Below are 21692 nucleotides of genomic sequence, written 5' to 3'. Positions count from 1 at the left end.
GCAGGAAAGGGTCAGGGTGACTGATCTTTATCACAATTCATCTAGAAATTCGAACCTGCCCTGTTGTGTATTTTCACAAATTATACATGAGGAAACTCTGTTTGAGCAGCCCAGTATACTGCATATCTGACAAATCTCATTGTTCATCCAGATGCTTTTCCTCCACTGTCTCACTTCTGCATTCAAAACTCTGTTCTCATTTAAAATGAAACCATTTGCACACTAAATTGTTGGTCTGTTTGCAGTATATTTGGAAGCATGAATCGAGAAAATCGAAATTTGAAACACCGAATAAGTCACATGGCTGATAAGTTAATCATTTTGCTCCCATGAATAAGGTGTTTATTTTTTCTAGAGCTGCATTTTGCACTTTTTTTCTAGAGCTGCATAATGCCAACGTGTCATTTAATTACTGGTTACAGAAGACTATTGAAAGCAAACAATTGATGAACTACATAAATAGACTATGAACAAAGGTTTGCGGACCATAAGATTCGTATGTGCTTTTTATGAACAGCCCGTTCCACATTTAGTCTCCTGTGCTTGGTAAGATTAGTGTCGATTCATCTACAAGTGTGTTAGTAAAGTCAGGTACTGATGTAGGTGAGGTGAGGAGGTCGGAGGTGCAGACAGCATTCAATTCATCCCAAGGGTGTTTACAGGTCTATAGTAGATCTTTCACTTATGTACAGCACATGTTCATGAGGCTGGCTTTGTGCAGAATAGGTTGGGTCTCCTAATTCAAATGAAGGGGAAAATTTAATGCACCACATCCAATACAATCTTTGTGGTAACAGTTTGGAGAAGAACCACATATGGTTGGAAAAGTCATTGTCCTGATAACTTTTGCCCATATCGTATGTTCTGTTAACGTTCGAAGGCTAAATTAGTCATTTGTAAAACAGTATCCGATCGACAAAAAACATGGTCTTCATTTGACCTAAATCCAGACAAAGATCCATACAGACAGAGTTACAGCAGTAATAGTGGTTTTACTGATCACCCTGGAAAAAGCTTAATGTGGCACTGAATTTCAGCTGGAAGAGTTAAATGCAGTGGCGGGCAGTCAGGGCCAGTAAAGTCTTCTCTGCTCGCCTAAACACTGACCGACATTTACAACCTAAATTCTAATATTTATTCCATGAAATTATTAATTTACTCCCAACAGTTTATTCTCTTCATTTCGTAACGTTTCTCTCGGCTGCACTGCTTTCAGTATGTGCATGTTAGATTTTTTTTTTGTCCAATCAGATTTCAGCCTCTATGTGCTGCCATGTCAATCTAATCTCCACAGAGCTCAAAGTCAGTACTGCTGGCTCTTTTACCACAGAGAATATTACCAAACAGGTCTGTTTCTTTAACCAATCATATTTCATATTTGCCTCACAGGGCAGCTAGCTGGCACATAGTCAGCATGTTTCTGTCCTCTGATTGGTTGGTCAGAGGGAAACTGTTACAGCCAAGTTCGACTGGCAAAACACATGTAGCTCTGCACACATTAATACATCTGAGTTAGGCTTTTTTTTTATGTCTACGGAGGAAGAGAAATTGATTTGGTCTCGGACATATTTAAAATAAAAATCAATTTTCAAGAAAGCTAGACATCGTGAGGTCGGTCAACACCGAAGCTAGCTGTTGTGTCTCAGCCTGTGAAAAGGGTTAGTTCACCAACTTCCAGACCAGTGAATACGAGCGGTACCACTGGATTACAGCCTCTGAGGTGCGGTGCAAATTATGAGTCTGCATCTCATGTTATTAGACAAATACTGATTCTGAACTTCTCTAGATGATGTAGGTGCACAGTTGTGTTTGTAGTGTAGAGGTTTGGAGCTTGCTTTAATAAAATAGTATATACCCTCCATATGCAAAATGCCTCTGTAATGCCACGCGTTATATTTTTGTATAGTATTTGTAAATGTATTATGTTACTCATTACCTACGTTTTATTTATAAAAATCAAGACAACGTTTAAAAGTGGCACCTCTCAAAGCGACGACATTGCAAATCCAACCCCATACCAAATCAAAAACTTGCTGTAGAACTTAAATCAAGAACAAAACTCCAAAAGACAAACTTGTGACATGAGAGCAGAGGTTTTATTTAAATCAAAATTAGGAGACAGTACCAACATAGAAACAGACAGTGGAGAATTCAGTATTTTTTTTGCAGGTACGGACACCATGAAGGTAGATTGAGAGGAAGCAAACCAAGAGGGAACAGGGAAGGAGGAGGAAAACCGAAAAAGGCACTTTTGCTCTACCAGTTGCCAGTTTGGTTTACCAACTGCTGGCATTTAAAAAACAAAACAAAAAACAAAACAAAAAAAAAAACAAAAAAACACCACAATGTAAAAGCCTGACCGCTACTGAGCAGAGCAACGTAAACAAGGCCAGTTTCTCTGTACAACACTGGCCAAACTTTTGCTTCTGTCTCGGCTGCATGCCAGGTCACCCAGTATGGAATAAAATGTGCGCGTATGGTCAGTCTTTCCTAATCTGCTGTCACTCAGGTAAAACTAATAAAATAGGCAACAATGGTCTCAAGCTTCCGGAGCCACCCAGCACCAGAGCCTCAAAGCTTTTCTGTACAATGCGATGAGGTTGCCACGTGGTAGCACGTTGGGCGGGCAGCTACACCGCTGCTCAGGATAACTGTTAAAATGATTGACATACAAAAAGTAACTCAACATCCGGTGCTCCAGAGGCTCCCTGACACCCCCCCCCAGGTTGAACAGCAGGGTTTGAAACTGGTGCAACTCGAGCGGCGAAGGCAACCCGTCTGCGGCGGCAAGGAAGCTCGGCTTCTCTGTAACTACACCGTCTTATCGGCCGCACGCAGACAGGGAAGTGCAGAGACTTCACCGTGGTCTACACAGAGAGAGTGTGTGAGAGGGGGGAGAGGGAGCCAAGAGCTACAAAGATACGATTCAATCTATAAAAATAATCTAGTGATAAATAAGCAGAAGGAAATGCGTGGAGTTAAGAATCACGGTCCTTCAGAACCATAGTCTGTAGCAGCTTCTGGCTTCTCTGTAACACACCAGAACACACATGGGCTGAAAAGGACCGGACGAGAGACATATGAAAAATAACACCTTCTCTAATAGAAAATATACGTTCACCAATCGAAACAGGCCTAGAGTTATACTTTTACTGTGATCATACTCAATACTACACACAGGCAGCATTCGGATTGTTAAACATTCCTCTGATCTTCGGGTTCTGAAGTGATCGAAATGCGTCGGGTAAAAAAAAAAAAAATATATAGGTCATGCTGGCGTAAACGGAACTTGTCGGAAATAAAAAAAAAAAAAAAAAAAGGTATGATTGGCTTCAGTGCTTTAAGTGGCAATGCATAGCAGTGTGCATTCAAAACAGCAATTTGTGCCATGATAAACATCAGTAGGACGCAGGAGAGAAGCATGAGGGAAGGAAGAACATGAGGTGGAGAGAAAATAAAACAAAAAAAAAACTAAATCAACACTACCCAGACTGTCACATTACAGGCCTTTCTAAGTACACGGAAAACGGTCACGGTCGAAGCTCAAGTTTTGAGAACGGGTGTAAGCGAAAGGAAGGACGGATTTCTCTATCTTTGGGAATTACAGATTCAGAGGAAGAGGGTTGAGGGTTAAGTGTGAGGGTATCGCGGTTCTCCTTGAAGCAGCAAGCTTTCCTTGTAGTGTAACACCTGCTGACTAAAAGGAGATGTTATGGGTTTAATAACGGAGCTTTTTAGGCACCTCCCACGAGAACGAGTCGCGGCCGAAGTGGCCGTACACGGCGGTGCGCTGGTAGATCGGCTTCTTCAGGTCCAGATCTCTGGAAGTACACAGGAGAACGTGATAAACGTAGCCAAGGACGAACGGGTGAAAAACTGGATACACTACAAGCAACGTGTATAGTAAAATACATCTAGCCAAATAATAATAATAATAAAAAAAAAAACCTCCAGGACACCTTAAATAACAAAAGTGATTAAAAAGGTGATGCAGCTGCCTGAAGACTACTACACAATTAATTGGGTTTTATCTTCATGTTCAACCCAACATACAATATACAAGCCTTAATAGATAAAGCACCATCTTGTCTGTGCTTCCAGAGATATTTAACATTTATACATAATAGAATCATTTCAACATATTTAGGAATTTGCCCCAATTTCTGCTGCAATTCACCACAAAGTTGTTGTAATGTTTACACATGTACATATTCCTGGCCACACCTCCTTCTTCCAGCTGCAGCCTTCACCCTCTCCAAAGCCTCGAGGGATTCATTAATTCACTGATACTCTAGAGGCATGACTGGTATACAGCTAATAAGCCTGCTTTACCTGACGATAACTCCAGGGCGGAGGTCAAAGTTCTTCTTTACTATGTCCAGCAGCTCCTTCTCACTCTTCTCGGAGGTACCGTAGTGGAAAATGGAAACGGACAGAGGATGGGCCACGCCGATGGCATACGACAGCTGAGGTAATAAATAAAATGAACCCAATTAAAGAAAGCAGCAAAAAAAGTAAAAGTACTACTTTAAAAGGGCATGGTCAAATTCCTAACCTGCACAAGTACGCGCTTGCAAAGCCCCGCCTTCACCAGAGACTTGGCAACCCAGCGGGCAGCATAGGCAGCAGATCGGTCCACTTTAGTGTAGTCCTTTCCAGAAAATGCGCCGCCGCCGTGAGCTCCCCAGCCTCCGTATGTGTCCACGATGATTTTGCGTCCGGTCAGACCAGCATCGCCCTGCAGTACAGTTACCATGAAACCCTCTCAAAAGGAACAAAAACACGTCCACACCATCCGATGTGTAGAACGAGCCAATCACTCACTTGTGGGCCGCCGATGACGAAGCGCCCGCTGGGTTGCAGGTGGTAGACGGTGTCATCGTCCAGGTATTGGTTTGGCACCACCGCCCTTACGATCTTCTCCTTCAGGGCGTCACGCATCTCATCCAGAGTCACGCACTCGTCGTGCTGCACGGACACCACCACGGTGTGCACACGCAAGGGTACCATAGTGCCGCGGTCCTGACGGTACTGCACAGTCACCTACAGAAGAGAAGAGGAGCATGAGGTCAGCTACAAGAGGAGATGCCTAACTGTTACACCATGTTTACACCTTAAACACAAGCTCCTCTCACACCTCATACTTATTTGCCTTGATAATTTTTTTAACTACTTTGCATCCAGCAACTGAAGAATGCTTTTTTATGTGTATATTTACAAAATTTTCCATTAATTCAAAAGAAGAAGCTGACAGGAAACCTTGCAAGATGCACAGAACAGAAACCTATCAGAACTAATGGAGGACATGCAAAAGTATGTGCACTCCTTTGCAGAATTTGACAGATTTTTGTTCCTTCTCAATCTCAACCTGGAAAGTGTTCATGAGGCGCACTCTGAAAACAATGCCTTTGAGAAATTCAGTTCAGGGAATAACTGACGCAACAGTGAGTCACGTGATACTTTGTACTGTTGATTGGACGATTCCTTAAAATTCTGTCAATTAAGTCATACCAGAACACATTTAAAAAGCTGTAGGTAAACACCTCACCTGAGTTTTGGAGTCCGGCCTCAGCCATGGCAGAGACCCGTTGCGGCGCAGCTCAGCCATTTTAGCGTTCAGCTTGTGTGCCAGGATGATGGTCAGGGGCATGCACTCCTCCGTCTCGTCAGTGGCGTAGCCAAACATCAAACCCTGAGAACCACATCAAGCACATCTCGGAACAAAAAGTCTTCCCTATGCTCTTTTAAAAAAGACACTCTGCTTCGTCTACAACACTGTACTATAGTTTACATGCATTTTCGCACTCACCTGGTCTCCAGCTCCAATGTCCTCTTCGTTGCGGTCCAGGTGGACGCCCTGGGCAATGTCCGGGGACTGCTGCTCCAGAGCCACAAGGACGTTGCAGGTCTTGTAATCGAACCCTGAACAATAAAGATCATATATAAGTGCCACAAAAGGAAAATTAAAACGAGGGATGGAAAGGACACTGTAATGCCACAATAATACACCAACATGCAGCTACTGAGAATTAGGTTTGTTTATGGGTTTTTAAAGCCATGCCAGCATCAATGGTAAATTCCATGGCAGAATCAAGGTGGGAATGAAAATAAGTTTTGACCATAGCAGAGTTCAGTAGTGGAGTCCATCAGTTTAATGTATTCTAGTATTCCTAAATACACCAATCGGGTATAACATTGAGTGGTGAAGTAAACATTGTCTCTACATCATGGCACCTGTTAGTGGGTAGGGTATATAAGGGCAGCAAATGAACAATTTGCCCTCAAAGTTGTTGTATTAGAAGCAGGAAAAATGGGCAAGTGTAAGGAGAGAGTTTGACAAGAACCAAATTGTGACGTCTAGACGACTGGGTCTCCAAAACCGCAGCTTTGTGGGCTGTTCCCGCAGTATCTATCAAAAGTGGTCCAACAAAGGAACAGTGGTGAACAGTGGCCGAGGCTCGTTGATGCACGTGGGGGAGCAAAAGCTGGACCGTGTGGTCCGATCCAACAGAAGAGTTACTGTAGCACAAATTGCTGAAGTTATTGATGTTCATGCTCAATAAGTCAGGAATGTTTTGGCAGCAAAAGGAGGGCCAACACAACACAAGGCAGGTGGTCATAATGTTATGCCTGATCGGTGTATGAACTAGTAGAAAAGCTGTCTTTTGTTTAAGTGTATTATTGAAGTCCATTAATATGCGTTTTGTCATTAACAGGGAATAGAATAAAGGTTGACATCACGCTCAGTAACCATCCCAAACACTTCAATTTATAAACGAGTCACAAAACTGAAATGACTCAAACCCATACTGAGGGGAAACTACAAAAGCCAAGTAATAATGATGCCAAATAATAAGTATGTTCTTCATATGCAAAATCACACAATTTGCAAAACTAGTTTGATTCTACCGTCACACCTTTAGTGGAGTCGTCATAGCCGATCTGCTTGATTGTTTCCCTAACGACCTTCTGGTAGTCAACGTTGGCATGGGAGGTGATCTCACCGGCAAGCAGGATCATACCGGTTTTAGCCACGGTTTCTGAAGAGAAAGAGAGATAGAAAGAGATAGAGAGAGATTGCAGTGAGATACAAACGGAGGAGGAGGGCAAAAAAAAACCTAAACAACCACAGAAGGTTTGAGTAGTAGAATTTTGTAAACACCTTGTTTCAATAATTTGCAAATAAAATTCGGAGCTTTTAATCTCATAACGATCCTAACGTAGGTTTAACACTTACCACATGCCACCTTAGCGTTGGGGTCCTGCTTGAGATGAGCGTCCAAAACCGCATCGCTGATCTGGTCGCAAATCTTATCTGTGGGGAAACGGCGTGCGCAGGTTTTAACGTTAATAAGCGGGTCTGTGATAAAATAACGATCACGTTCACGCACTGGAGAGTGCTGCTCAACAAATCTGACACCAATGTAATCAACCTGCCTGACAGCGGACATAAACCATGCCAAGACTGCTGGCTAAACACATTCCTTCTTGGAGTTTGAAGCAGCCCACTGCAGCAAAATACGGCTCACGAACAGAAAACCTGTCAGATATTTCTCTAAAAGCAAGACAGACCTTCTGCAGTAACGGACAAGCAGCGTATCTTTCCTGAGCATGTGAAACATTACAGCTGTTGTACAGGGAAGACGTCTGGCATCATTGTGTACATCAGCGCCAACACTGATCATGTTAAAAATTAGGGGGAGAATGAAAAAAAAAAAAAATCTATATTGTGAACCTTTGCATAAAATGTTGCATAAGCAGGAGGCAAGACAAAACAGACCACTTGATTACAAACAGCACTTGGCACAACATTGGGAAGACCTGCATCATGAAGATGCCTTTCAAACAGGAGCATGCACTCAGCATCCAACTAGATACCTCGCTTAACAGTTGGGTTATGTGCGAATGGAGTTACCACTCCGCAGCCTTACAGAGAATCTATATTTAAAGCAGGCGTAAGCCGGCCTAATCAGCTGCATCACGGCCAGGACTCGAGGCCCTGTGCATGAACCCGATGCGGCTCTAGGCAGGCAGTTTAACACAATAGGCTGCATAACGTTGCCTGGAAACCTGGGGCGCTTTCTTGTAGTGATAAACACAAATATAATTAACTAATGAACAACAACTATTTAATCCCATCTGGTCTGGCATGAGCTTGAAATGCGATTCATTGAACATGAAGGATTTCCCTCCAAGGTCAGGGTTGCCAGTTAGGGCGTCTTTACTCTTGATGGTAAAGGCCAAACTTCCGAATGAAAGAGAAAGCAAGCAACGTGCTGATAATCATCTTTAGATTATTCTGATTTAGCAAAGTTTTTTTTAACACAGTACAGAAACCCGTATATTATATTGGCTGCAAGCCAGTTACAACACATGATTGTCATCACGAGTGTCATGAGTTACCTAGCAGTTTATCGCACATTCTCTGTTCTAAATGTACCTTAAATTAATACTAAGGTTTTCAATACTCTAACCAACATGGGCATGGACAAATACTGGTGATTTATGCAAATGTATGTCTATCATCAGTGAAGCCACCCTAAACAAAAGTTTGCATTACTGTTTACATTTTTAGATGACTGGGCAGCTTGTAAAAACATTCTTGTAAAAGGTTTTAATTCAAATAATTATGGCATTAATAATTATTACCTAAATAATCAGGACACCAAACGAAAACTTTTGCCATGTTTCCACACGGACGGTTTTAATTGCCGGATGTGTGCATCATGGTGGATTTTGGTGCTTGATTTGAGACTTGGTATCAGTAAAACAAATGTTTTGTGATTTAGAATCTTCACGAAGTTCATTTATTTATTTTTTAGATCTGAGCAAAGACGTCACGAACAAAATTTGTTTCATTGGAAGTTTTAAATGCTTCTCTTGTATATTTTTAATAAAAACCTAATTAGCAAGCCAGAGGAAACAATGGCAATTAAACTCACTGAGATGGTATGATATGAAAGAACCCACCCTCATCCGAGTGCCAATATTCGTTCATTTTCCTTCAATCATTGTAAATGTGCTGCTCAGTGATTGCAGTTTGAATGCACAGTTGTGTATTTAAGGGCCCGTCCTAACCTTTGTAGCAGATTTTTACTTTTTTTTTTTACATATATACAGATATATAAATATATAAATACAGATCCATCCTCATTGTTCTTGAGTTGCTCTACAACTCATTTCCCGCATGTGGTTGCTTCTACCACAAGTGAAGGCAGCCTTGGTCCAACCAAGCATCCTGATTTAAAAAAACGAAACAAAACTCCCTTAAAATGTGCACAGCACACCCATTCCCTACACACGCAGTGCCTAATTTGAACCTATTCTGGACTCTGGGGGTCCTAATAATTACTTTTCTTTGGGCTGAAAAATGTGCGTGAGAAACTCAAATCACCAATCTGGCAACCCCGGATGGAGGCTGACGCAAGAGCACGAGGAGCCAAAAATGCAGGCGATCAGAAAAGGGATTAAATCAGGCTCATGAATATAAATAATAATAAAACAAACACGTATATACACAAACCAGAAAACATTTGTCCCCCCCCCCCCAGTAATAGTGTTAAGTAAAATTGACAAATATTGAATTCTTAAATCCAGCGACTTAATATATCATTTATAAACAGGGAAACTGGGATGATCAGAATGGGGGTAGGATTTACATATTTAATTAAAAAAAATTTAGTTATGTAATTATAATAATTGTTACAATAAATTCGATCGTTTGTACAAGAAAAAAAAACTGCTCATGAGCATTACTCGGGCACCATGCTGTCCTCTCGTCGCACTGCGCATGCGCACAACTTCTCCATCACTGCACAGTAAATGATGTCGCTTCTTGAATATAAAATTATTGAGAAGCAATTCAGGTTCGCGTTGATATCAATGTTTCCATAATGTACACATGGGGAAAAAATATGGAAAAATATTATTGTATTGTGTTGGCCTGTGTTCTTGTTCGCTGCCTGGAGACCGGCGGCGTGGTGAGGATTAACGGATACCGGCACAAACATTTTTCTATAAACTAATATTTTGTCTGTTTACTATTTTTTTTCTAAGCGTATATCTGTTTAAGTATGAATAACAAACAATACAAATTAAACAAAATACGCCACTACACATGGAATTGACTAGACAAACCGGTTGAAGCAGCTATTGTTTGCTAATATGCTAGCTGGAAGCTCTTGTTGGCGCCTGGGTCAGATACGGTTCATCCCCTGCTCGTATCCACGACCTAATCCTTCATTCAAATACTCATTTTCACTTTAATTCGGATTAAACTACACATTATTTGCTGATACATACCAGGGTGTCCTTCACCGACTGACTCGGAAGTGAACAGGAAGCAGTCTTCATTCGTGATTGAGTTTCCTTGTCCGTTCATATTTCTAGTATATAAACTGGTCAATGTATAATAATATTTTTAAATGGCTGGCTTTCTGCTGGTGTGTTCCGTGAACCGGGAGCGATGTTAAAGTCTTACACAACACCTTTCGATTCACACTAAACCTGAATGAATGTAGCGGCTGATGCCGTCGCTTATATTTCTCGTCATCAGCCGAACGCTCGAAGCTGATTGCCTTAAAGAGACGTCAGTCATTTTCCAGAGCCAATCACGTGGCAGGATTTAAAACAACGCCCACACGGGAACGCAAGTGACGTACGAACGAAACAGACACATCTTGCTTTGAAGCAGCATGGCACGTTCAAGCATATATACAATATAATAAATTAAAAACATTGCATTTCCAACTTTCTATTTTGGTCATTCCTTTTTAATATAAAGGCACCCAGGTTATTTGATTTCTACAAGTATATGTGACGCCACACACACATATATATATATATATATATATATATATATATATATATATATATATATATATATATATATGTATATATATGAGTCAGGTGTGTGTTCATGTATATATATATATATATATATATATATATATATATATATATATATATATATATATATACACATGGCGTAAATCCGGGGGACGGAGGTACATGTCCCCCGTCCAAGGGTTGCCCCAATAAAAATATTTACAAAATCGCACTCTCTATTATATGTATTCTCTATTATATGAAAAATATATGTATGTATACCTAAAATAATTGTGTAAGTAGAAAAATGCATTTAGAAACAGTTGAGTTCCCCCCTTCCTCACAGTGGTTTGACCCACTGCCTGTTTTCTCAGTTTATCTCACCTTCACTACACACACGAGTCAGGTGTGTGTTCATCTCACCTTCACTACACACACGAGTCAGGTGTGTGTTCATCTCACCTTCACTACACACACGAGTCAGGTGTGTGTTCATCTCACCTTCACTACACACACGAGTCAGGTGTGTGTTCATCTCACCTTCACTACACACACGAGTCAGGTGTGTGTTCATCTCACCTTCTCTACACACACGAGTCAGGTGTGTGTTCATCTCACCTTCACTACACACACGAGTCAGGTGTGTGTTCATCTCACCTTCACTACACACACGAGTCAGGTGTGTGTTCATCTCACCTTCACTACACACGAGTCAGGTGTGTGTTCATCTCACCTTCACTACACACACGAGTCAGGTGTGTGTTCATCTCACCTTCACTACACACACGAGTCAGGTGTGTGTTCATCTCACCTTCACTACACACACGAGTCAGGTGTGTGTTCATCTCACCTTCACTACACACAGTCAGGTGTGTGTTCATCTCACCTTCACTACACACACGAGTCAGGTGTGTGTTCATCTCACCTTCACTACACACACAGTCAGGTGTGTGTTCATCTCACCTTCACTACACACACGAGTCAGGTGTGTGTTCATCTCACCTTCTCTACAAACACGAGTCAGGTGTGTTCATCTCACCTTCACTACACACACAGTCAGGTGTGTGTTCATCTCACCTTCACTACACACACGAGTCAGGTGTGTGTTCATCTCACCTTCACTACACACACGAGTCAGGTGTGTGTTCATCTCACCTTCACTACACACACGAGTCAGGTGTGTGTTCATCTCACCTTCACTACACACACGAGTCAGGTGTGTGTTCATCTCACCTTCACTACACACACGAGTCAGGTGTGTGTTCATCTCACCTTCACTACACACACGAGTCAGGTGTGTGTTCATCTCACCTTCACTACACACACGAGTCAGGTGTGTGGCTGCAGCTCAACTAATTTTCATCTCCATTAAGTAGGGTATTTTATTCACTTATTTTATTCACTAAATAAAGCAATTCTCTGTAATGTAGTTGATGCAAACTCATTCATAAATTAGTTGCGGCAAAAATGCTGATTTCGGATGTAATTTTTCATGAATCTGCTCTATTAGTGATTAAAATATCACTTATCTAGTGAACGTTAGCTTGTTTACAATAGCTTGTAGCATAGTGCACTGACACTAACACACCAAAGCCGTTTCTCATGCAGTGTTTTATTTGGGACGACTTGGTATAATGTTAATTAAACATTAACACACAATTAGCATATTGTTTATCTGTGCATTTACTAAATGAGCACTGTGCTACATCTGAACTGACCACACTGTATTTTTATAATCAATTTCTATTCTGTTCTTAAGTGTCTTCATTAATTTGTAAATAAAATGTTAAACATTTTTTTAATTCCTTGTTTTTATTGTTGTGATTATTTTTTATGATAGTTTTACTTTCTTTATGTAAAGCAGTTTGAATTAGCATTGTAATTGACGCAGTCTCCATGCTACAATAATAATGTACTGTCTTTATACTGTAAGTACAATTTGACTGTATTATTTGTGTCCCCCCTCAAAAATTGCTCATGAGAAATTTTATATTAATTGTCCCCCCCTACTGTTAAATGAAATTTACGCCCATGTGTATATATATATATATATATATATATATATATATATATATATATATATATATATATATATATATATATATATATATATATATATATATATATATATATATATATATAAAATGCCTACAAAACACACTTGTTTATAAATGATGCAGTCGTAGAGAAAAGAGTCTGTTGTCATGTATGTCCATAGTTCATCTACACATTGCTGATTACACAAATTGTTGGTTAATCCAACTCAAGTTCATCAACTTAAATATCCAGTCTAAGATGGACTCTGGACCTCCTGTGCTGCAATGTACAAGGGTAAACAAAGTGCAGAAAAATGAACCGGTGAATATATAAATAATGTGTCTAGATTTTATGTACGGACAAATAGAATGTAGTCCACACCACTATGAAAATCAATATAATGTTGCTTCATTGAAAAGGTTTCGAAAGTAAAATGTTTCCTCGTGTCAATGTTATTGTCAGTAATTGTGTTTTTTTTTCTTTTTTGGAGACACATCTACACGGGTTCCACTTGTGAACGTCATTCAGTTTTGTCTCTGTATCAAGTCTGCAATATTTACAGGTAGAAAGACATTCAATTGCTGCATTTATTTGCTAGTCTAATACTAGATCCATATAATATTTTATCACTTACATATAAGAAATATATAAGTGAATGTGAGAAAAAAAAAGCATCACACACATGCGGATTAAAACACTCTGTTACACATATAGAATATATTATTATTTCAATAGTCAGTTCTGTTGTTTTTTTTTAAGAATACTTATTGATCCCACAATGAAATTATTACTTCACAGATCCCAGAGATGTTAGGAAGCTGGGGTCAGTCTTAAACCCTCAACCTTCTAATCAGTAACCCATAGCCGTAACCACCGAGCTGCTACTACCCCCTATGCAAGCTATTTTAAATGTTCCCATTTACTCTCATCTGGATTTATTATGGGAGTGTTTTCTCCACGTGATGATCATGTTTCTCAGAGGAGACAGCTGTGGACTGCCGGCTTTGACTGCCTGTCTGTCAAAGCAGGTCGAAAGACGGATTGCATTTAGCCGCCGATGTTCTGAAGAAATTCTTCGTAATTAGATAGTCAAAACTTTAGGAAAGAGGCTCGAGTATCAGAAAAGCTGTCATTTTTTTACATGAGAAAACCCTCTGAGCTGTGCACTTACATGGAAACATGAAAACAATTTGCATGTCTTTTTTTTGTTTCGATAACTTTAAAATACAGGAAAAAGAAAGAGAGTGAACATTTGTTTATATCTGCAGTAATGTGAGTGAGAACAGGAACAAGCTTCTTTTTGTGGGAATTACACAACTTTAAAAGTAACTGCAAATGGATAAAAAGTACAATTACGCTGTTTTTAGACAAGTAGGCAGGAGTAAGATGAGATGTCTGTGTTTTCCTGGCCAAAAAAAGTTTGTGTTGTTATTGCACAACTCTCTCTCTCTCTCTTTCTCTCTCTCTCTCTCTTTTTTCTAATTACTTGTGCTCAAACATATCAACTCAATGTTTCATCTATTCATATTAAAATTTGTCTATTCATCTCAACGCAGGATCTTGCCACACACACACACACACACACACACACACACACACACACACACACACACACACACACATTAACACAGTTCATGCTTAGGCACAGTCTAATGGTCATTCATAGAGATGCATAGCATGTCGTCTTTTCATTTCTTCTAAGCAGAGTCATCATGGCATCCTTTGAGACATTGTCATAGGTGTGTGTGTGTGTGTGTGGGGGTGATAATGTGCATGATAATGGTCTGGGCTGATGAACTCCATAAGTGATGAGGACACGTTGTGTATGTTGAACAGTTTCAGAGAGGGGAAAATGAAAAGCCATAAAGCTTTTTTTTTAATTTGTAATTTACATTACATGTATAACATTTGGCAGAGCGACTTGCACTTAACTTATTTGCACAAATAAGCAGTTAAGGAATAGGGCTTTGCTCAAGGGCCCAGCAAGGGCAGCTTCACCATGCTGGACTTTAGTGGTGTAAAATATGACCCCAGTAAATGTAAAAGTGTCCCTTTAAACGTTTACTCGAGTGAAAGTAGAAAAGTATTTGCATTCAAATGTACTTAAGTATCCAAAGAACTATTATTTATTATGGCTCTAATGTTCCTATTACAATTTCTTTTACAAACTTAGTTTATGTGAAAAGACTCTAATGTGACTCTCAGAACACTGATCTATTAATAGAACGATATTTATGAGTCAAACACTGATTGATGTCTATTGAAATGATTATGAGCCCAAAATCTTTTCAACTACAAAAAAATTGCTAAAAGACCACGGCTGTTGTTTTGAGTTCGAGTCTGGAGTTTCTTCATCATTTATTTTCTCTCTAAATGTTCTGCTTGCTGTTAAAATGATGCTGAAGAGTATGTTGGTGATCAGTAGATACACCAAGCGCCAATCCAAACAAATCGAAAACAGAGCGTGCGCTCGACCCTGATTGGTGACTTGCTGCGTGTTCGACCAGTTACGTTTTTATCCTCATAAATAAAAAGGACCAAATGATTTTCAAAATGTAGGTGAGTAAAAAATAGAGTTATAGGAAAATATGTCAGTAAAGTACAGATACCACCAGATGTCCACCACTGCTGGAATTTCACCTCACAGACCAACATCTTACCCCTTAACACTTGCCAGACCAAACCATGTCTAATTGTTTAATTATCGAAAGCTTTGCATATTAAAGCTTCACTATAAGTTCTTACAATCATGTCCCTTATCACTTTTTCACATTTTCTTTCTTTTCACATTCACATTCATCACATATGCACCTCATGTCCCATAAAATTCTGACATAATTTATCCAAAAAGTGTGTTTGTAGCATTGCATTGTAACATTTTGGGATAAAAGGCTTTACACAAAGGTCACTGAAAAGGTGCAGTCATGCGGTCATGAATGAGTCTCTCAGCTTTCAGCTCAAATCAGGGCTATCCGTGTTCTTAAGCAGCTTTACACGCAGCCTGTCACGTGATCGATACTGGCATCCAATCAGCCTCAATAAGGGCTCATAGTGTCATAAACACAGAGTAAATATCCCAGGTTAACTCAGATACTCTTATAGAGGTGTTTCAGCTCCTTCAATCCAAACCCAGCAGCACAGTTTTAGAGCAAACGGAAAATAAAACACACACACACCAACACACACTCACTCACAAACAATCACATACAGAAGCTAGGATGAATACAAAGCACAAGGTAAGATGTGGTAATATTGAAGAGTAACATTTGTAACAGTTAAACCAGAGAAACCATCCAGAATCCATAATTTGTCCACATTTTGCAGAAAAAACCCATTTCACACAATGTTCCCCTTCACCCAGATGTAGTCAGTCATGCAATCAAAATGTGTTCTTTGTTTCAGTAAATTCTTTTCCCAGCTTCTTTTCCGCTTTACCTTCTTCTTATTCTCCTTTCGGCTTCTCCCATTAGGGGTCGCCACAGCGGATCATCCGTCTCCATACACCCCTGTCCTCTACATCTGCCTCTTTCAAACCAACTACCTGCATGTCTTCCTTCACCACATCCATAAACCTCCTCCTTGGTCTTCCTCTTTTCCTCCTTCCTGGTGGCTCCATCCTTAGCATTCTCCTACTGATATACCCCATGTCCCTCCTCTGCACATGTCCAAACCATCTCAATCTCACCTCCCTCACTTTGTCTCCAAAACGTCCTACATGCGCTGTCCCTCTAATAAACTCATTTCTTATCTAACCTGTGTTTTGTCAAACCATGCTTATGTTTCAGTATTGAGGCTGTAAATACACACCCCATTTTCTTCTGCACAGTGTGTCATAACTAGAGGCAAAAGAAGGCCGAATGACCATCGGACTTGATCAAATGGATTGGGATCCAGGATGAACCTCAGTGTTTCATCGAAAGGAGAAAAAATCAGAAAGGGTCAGATATCATCAATATCAACTAACCCATTTTTCTAATGTTACCAATATTTTCAGCTGAGATGGAATTTTTCTTTAGTTTTCCATGAATAATAAGGAAAGATCTGCTCCTTGCTCAAATGCACTCAATTATCGGTATAAATGCTAATCGTTTTAATGAAACGTAGACAAAGACATGTAGACGTGCCCCTTACATTAGCTGCATTTATAATAAATTAAGTATTTGAAATCTTTTTTGCAATTTAAAAGCATATAGTGTTCAGAATGAATGTGATGAAAGAAAAAAAAATGTTTATAATCTACAGAAAGACTGACTTTATTTAAAAACTGGATTTGGTATCAGGTAGAAAATATCCAAAATGACTTCCATTGATCACATTTATACAACAGAGCAGTTGAGGGTTAAGGGCTTTGCTCAAGGGCCCAACAGTGGCAGCTTGGGATTCAAACTTATGACTTTCCAATCAAAAATCTATCATCTTATTCACTGTGCTGGCACTTCCCTACCTTAACTGACATAAATTTGTAAAGGGGAAACGAGTAAATCTAATGTTTCTTCCTCAATACATCACATGCTAAGAGTCAAAACAGTACCAGATTTGAGTAAACAGAAGGTCATTTTGTCTGTCTGTCTAAGGAACATTATTTATAATTGGGTGAAATGGCACAGCCTCATTAGAAATATAGACTTTAATGCCCAGTTTGCGTAGTGTAGCTTTATGTATTAGCTTGTGGATTTGCAGAAAAGCAGCGTGCTCTGGAAGAAACCCTGTGCCAAGATCAGACACTGTCTTTATTGTTCTGGCCGACCGCTTTACAAACGGCAAAATGCTTTTGAGAATTATTGGTGCTGAGAACATACTTACGTATAAGACCTGCCACATACTTTCCTTTAGCTTCAGTTTTAAAAGTCTCGAAAGACATGGACACAACAGACAAAAAGACATGCTTATCGAACTAGCTTGCTAATCTTACCACTGCTAGCATACTTATTTCCTTCATGAAGAATAAACATTAAATATAAAGTTAGAAAGTGTGAAAAACAACTTGCAGTCTGCATTAATTCAAGGAAACAAACCTTTTTAACAGCATCCAAGATTTATTTTGTAATGAAATTCTTCAACATGTTGCTCTGTTTTCACTTTGTTTAACGGTTTTCTGACTTCTTTTGTGTGGTGAATTGAACTATTAAAATTCTCTAGGTTAAATAAAAGAAAAGAAAAGAAAAGAAAAGAAAAGATAAAAAAATATATATTATAAAATAAATAAATAAATAAAATAAAATAAAATAAAATAAAATAAAATAAAATAAAATAAAACAACCAGCACAGGATTAATGAGAATACAAGCGACCCATAACTAGTAATTTCCAACCTGCGGTTAAGAAGAAGCTGAGCGAGAGCCCTCTCAAACCTTAATGTCTACTCAATAATCGAAGAGTTTAAAATACTTTATGATCATGAGTGATATGATGCTTACAGTAAATACACTATATCGGCAAAAGTATTGGGTCACCTGGTCAAAAGTACAGCATGTGTCTCGTGCCAATTTGCTCTTATAATTCCCCCCACTCTTCTGGGTAGATATTCCACTAGATTTTGGAGTTTGCTTATGGATATTTGTGTTTATCAGACACATGGGTATTACAAAAGGCAGGTACTGATGTAGGTGAGGAGACCTGGGGTGCTGTCAGCGCTCACATTCATCTTAAAGGTATAAAGATGAGATCAGAGCTCTATAGCAGGCCACTCAAGATCTTCCTCTCCAACGCATGTAAACCAGATCTTCAAGGAGCTCACTTTGTGCACAGGGGCATCGCCGTGCTGGAACAGGTTTGGGTTTCACAAAATCTTATTATAGCACATCTAAAGACATCCTGTACAATTGAGTGCCCTTAGCTTTGTGGTAACAGTTTGGAAAAGAACTACATAAAGCAGGAAAGGTCAAGTGACCCAATAATTTTGGCATATAGTGTATATTATGACTTCATTATCTGAGTCAAATAAAATGCACCATAAAACTGCCACAAACTTTACAATGGAATGATAAAATCGAAATCGAAAGTGACTCCTATTATACAAGATGGTTACACCATAAATCATACAGGGTTCATAAAGACTGAAGTTGTAACCATGAATATAAAATCCAGTCAATTAACATAGTATTAGCAGCACAATCACTAAACACATGACAGATAATTTAATGGCCTGGCCAACAAAAAAAGTCAATCATTCTTTGCATGCATTTGCAGTGGCGTAGTTTCTCAAAGCGTATGCAATGCTACAACATTTATTTACATCCAGAGTTGCATTCATTTTTAGCCAAGATCCTGTATCGATGATGGGACGTCAGAACGAGTCTTCTACAGCACATCTGAAAGTTTCTTAAGCCTCCCTGAACCACCTTTTCACAATTTCAACCTGATGAATCCTGGCATTGTCATCTTAAATCATGCAAGTGCCACCAGGGAAGAAAATCCATTGATGGAAAACCTGGTAATTTAGTATTTTTGGGTAGTAATCGAAACTTGTTTTGCATACATAACATTGCTGAACATACCCTGACTTACTGAAGCAGCCCCAGATCATAACACTGCCCCCACAGGCTTAAACTGTAGGCAATAGGAGTAAGAGATGTATCAATTTATTCCACCTCTTCTCTTACCCTGATGCACCAATCATTCTGGAACAGGGTCAATCTGAACTTTCCCTTAGTCTACACAGTTGTCTAGTTTCAGTAAGGTTTCTTTTTGCATTGTGTAATTTGAAATGCACTTTCTTTCACTATTCATAGCCATGATTTCTTTGTTGTTCTTGTATGATTTGATTTCAACAAATGTTTGTGATCTTTATGCACGATTATTCAAGATTTTTTTCTGACCACTTTTCTTCCACAAAGATGTCCATCACTATCCTTCCACTATCCTAATCAATTTAATTTAATTCAAAGTAAAGAGTTTATTAAGTATATAAGTATATATATAAGTATATATATATATATTAGACATAACATTATTACCCCCTGCCTAATATTGTGTTGGTCCCCCATTTGCTTTTAACACAGTCATAACCCATTGATCATTAACAGCATTAACTTTTTCAGCAGTTTGAGCTACAGGAGCTCGTCTGTTGGATCGGACCACACGGACCAGCCATCGTTCCCCACATGCATCAATGAGCCTCGGCCGCCCACGACCCTGTCGCCGGTTCACCACTGTTCCTTCCTTGACACCACTGCAGACCACGAACAGCACACAAGAGCCACGGTTTTGCTTTGACCCAGTCGTCTAGACGTCACAATTCGGCCCTTGTCAATCTTGAAACTCAAGTCCTTATGCTTGCCCATTTTTCCTGTTTCTAACAGATCAACTTTGAGGACAAAATGTTCACTTGCTGATATATCCCATGATTCCATCACCACTCATAATGTTATGAAGTCCTAATGTTATGCCTGATGGGTGAATAATCATGTTTTGGACAGTGCTTATTCCAAATGTAATAATCTCTTTTTATCTTGGCTTGATTAAGGGCAAACATTTAAACTTTCTGAGACAGAGTAACATCTTTTTCAACCACAGGATACGTCTTCTGATGGTTGTTTAAGAAATGAAAATCTACTGACCATAACAGTTAGGCTTAAATAACTTGTCATATGACACATTTTAATCACTGCAGTAACCATTCAATAAAAGGCTTTTACCTAATTGCTTGGCTACATCCAGATGGTGACTTGTTTTGGCCATGCAGTGTATATAATATATATAATGTACTATAAAATGGGATTCTCCTTAAATTCCAAGATGTATTTCTCAGAAATACTCAAGAGAATTTCCAGTAAATGCTAAAGAAGAGTTTCCAAAGCAGATTTTTATAATATAACTGTCAAATTTAGAAAAGGTTACGAATTAATATTGAATAAAAAGATCTCCATAAACATTACGTTTGATACTTTTATAAACGAATACACAGTTTTCCAAGTTGTTTTTATTATTCCGCACAATGTGTTAAAGCTTACAAATTGCAAAAAAAAAAAACCAACACAAAAAAAAAAAACGTTGCACCAACGGTCTCACACAGCCGTCACGTAACTCACAGAAAATAAGTTCGAAAAGCACTGAGCGGAAAGCGTAGAAGATGCCGTAGTATCCATGAGCCAAAAGTAAACAAATTTGTCTGGAAATGAAGCTGCAGCTACACAAACCGAGTAGAAGTAGTAGCGAAATGAAACGTCGTAATAACGCTTTATATTGTAACATTTTTTCATGTAATGCTAGCTAGATATGTGAGCTAAGCTAGCTAGCGGGTTGACATTTATTGTAAAGTTTGTGTTAAAAAGTAGACATCTCTTGTTGCATCATTGATTTTATATGTGGCAAATATATATATAATTATTTTATTTTATTGCTAGTAAAAAGTGTAAGCATTCATCCTTCTTACCTCATAAGTTCACTGTTCCTGTGTTTTTGTGCAAATAAGGTGTCTACTGGCTTAAAGGGAAAAAATATTGATTACTATTACAGTGATAAATGGCCAATAAGGTGACATTCATAAATCTATGCAAACCTTTGCACTCATCTTCACTCTGAGACGTCAATAAAAGAGGAATCCTGTTCATCTGGTCAGCACTCCCTGCTGACAAATCCTGCTTTATCTGATTAGCTACCAAAAAAACAACCAAGCAGGTCAAACTGGTACACCATCTTATCCCACGTTATTACTCATCTGAATTAACCCCAAAATATTTGAACTCTCTTCCGTGAAAAACTTGCCGTGTTTCGGTTGCTGTATTGAACAATACTGTACATTATGGCTTTGGAGTTTTTTCTACACAAATAACATTCGGATTCTCCTGCATTCAATGGGATGAAAATAGAAGATATGAACACACACTC

General features: G+C 39.1%; 1 protein-coding gene across 1 annotated transcript; it reads right to left on the bottom strand.

Annotated features, from left to right (window-relative positions):
* Positions 1-2077: 2077 nt before the first annotated feature.
* mat2aa (methionine adenosyltransferase II, alpha a) lies at positions 2078-10529 on the bottom strand. Its single transcript, XM_046861953.1, has 9 exons — positions 10303-10529; positions 7238-7315; positions 6918-7040; positions 5810-5922; positions 5549-5692; positions 4825-5043; positions 4556-4738; positions 4333-4466; positions 2078-3821 (listed from the first exon to the last, which is right to left on the bottom strand). The coding sequence occupies exons 1-9, from the start codon at positions 10379-10381 to the stop codon at positions 3719-3721; spliced, it is 1176 nt and encodes a 391-aa protein (XP_046717909.1). The 5' UTR covers positions 10382-10529; the 3' UTR covers positions 2078-3718.
* Between the last annotated feature and the right edge of the window lie 11163 nt (positions 10530-21692).

The sequence above is a fragment of the Silurus meridionalis genome, chromosome 11, assembly GCF_014805685.1.
Source record: "Silurus meridionalis isolate SWU-2019-XX chromosome 11, ASM1480568v1, whole genome shotgun sequence".
Taxonomy (NCBI): Eukaryota; Metazoa; Chordata; class Actinopteri; order Siluriformes; family Siluridae; genus Silurus; species Silurus meridionalis.
Note: the sequence above shows the minus strand (reverse complement) of the source record. Positions and strands in the feature narration are given on the sequence as shown.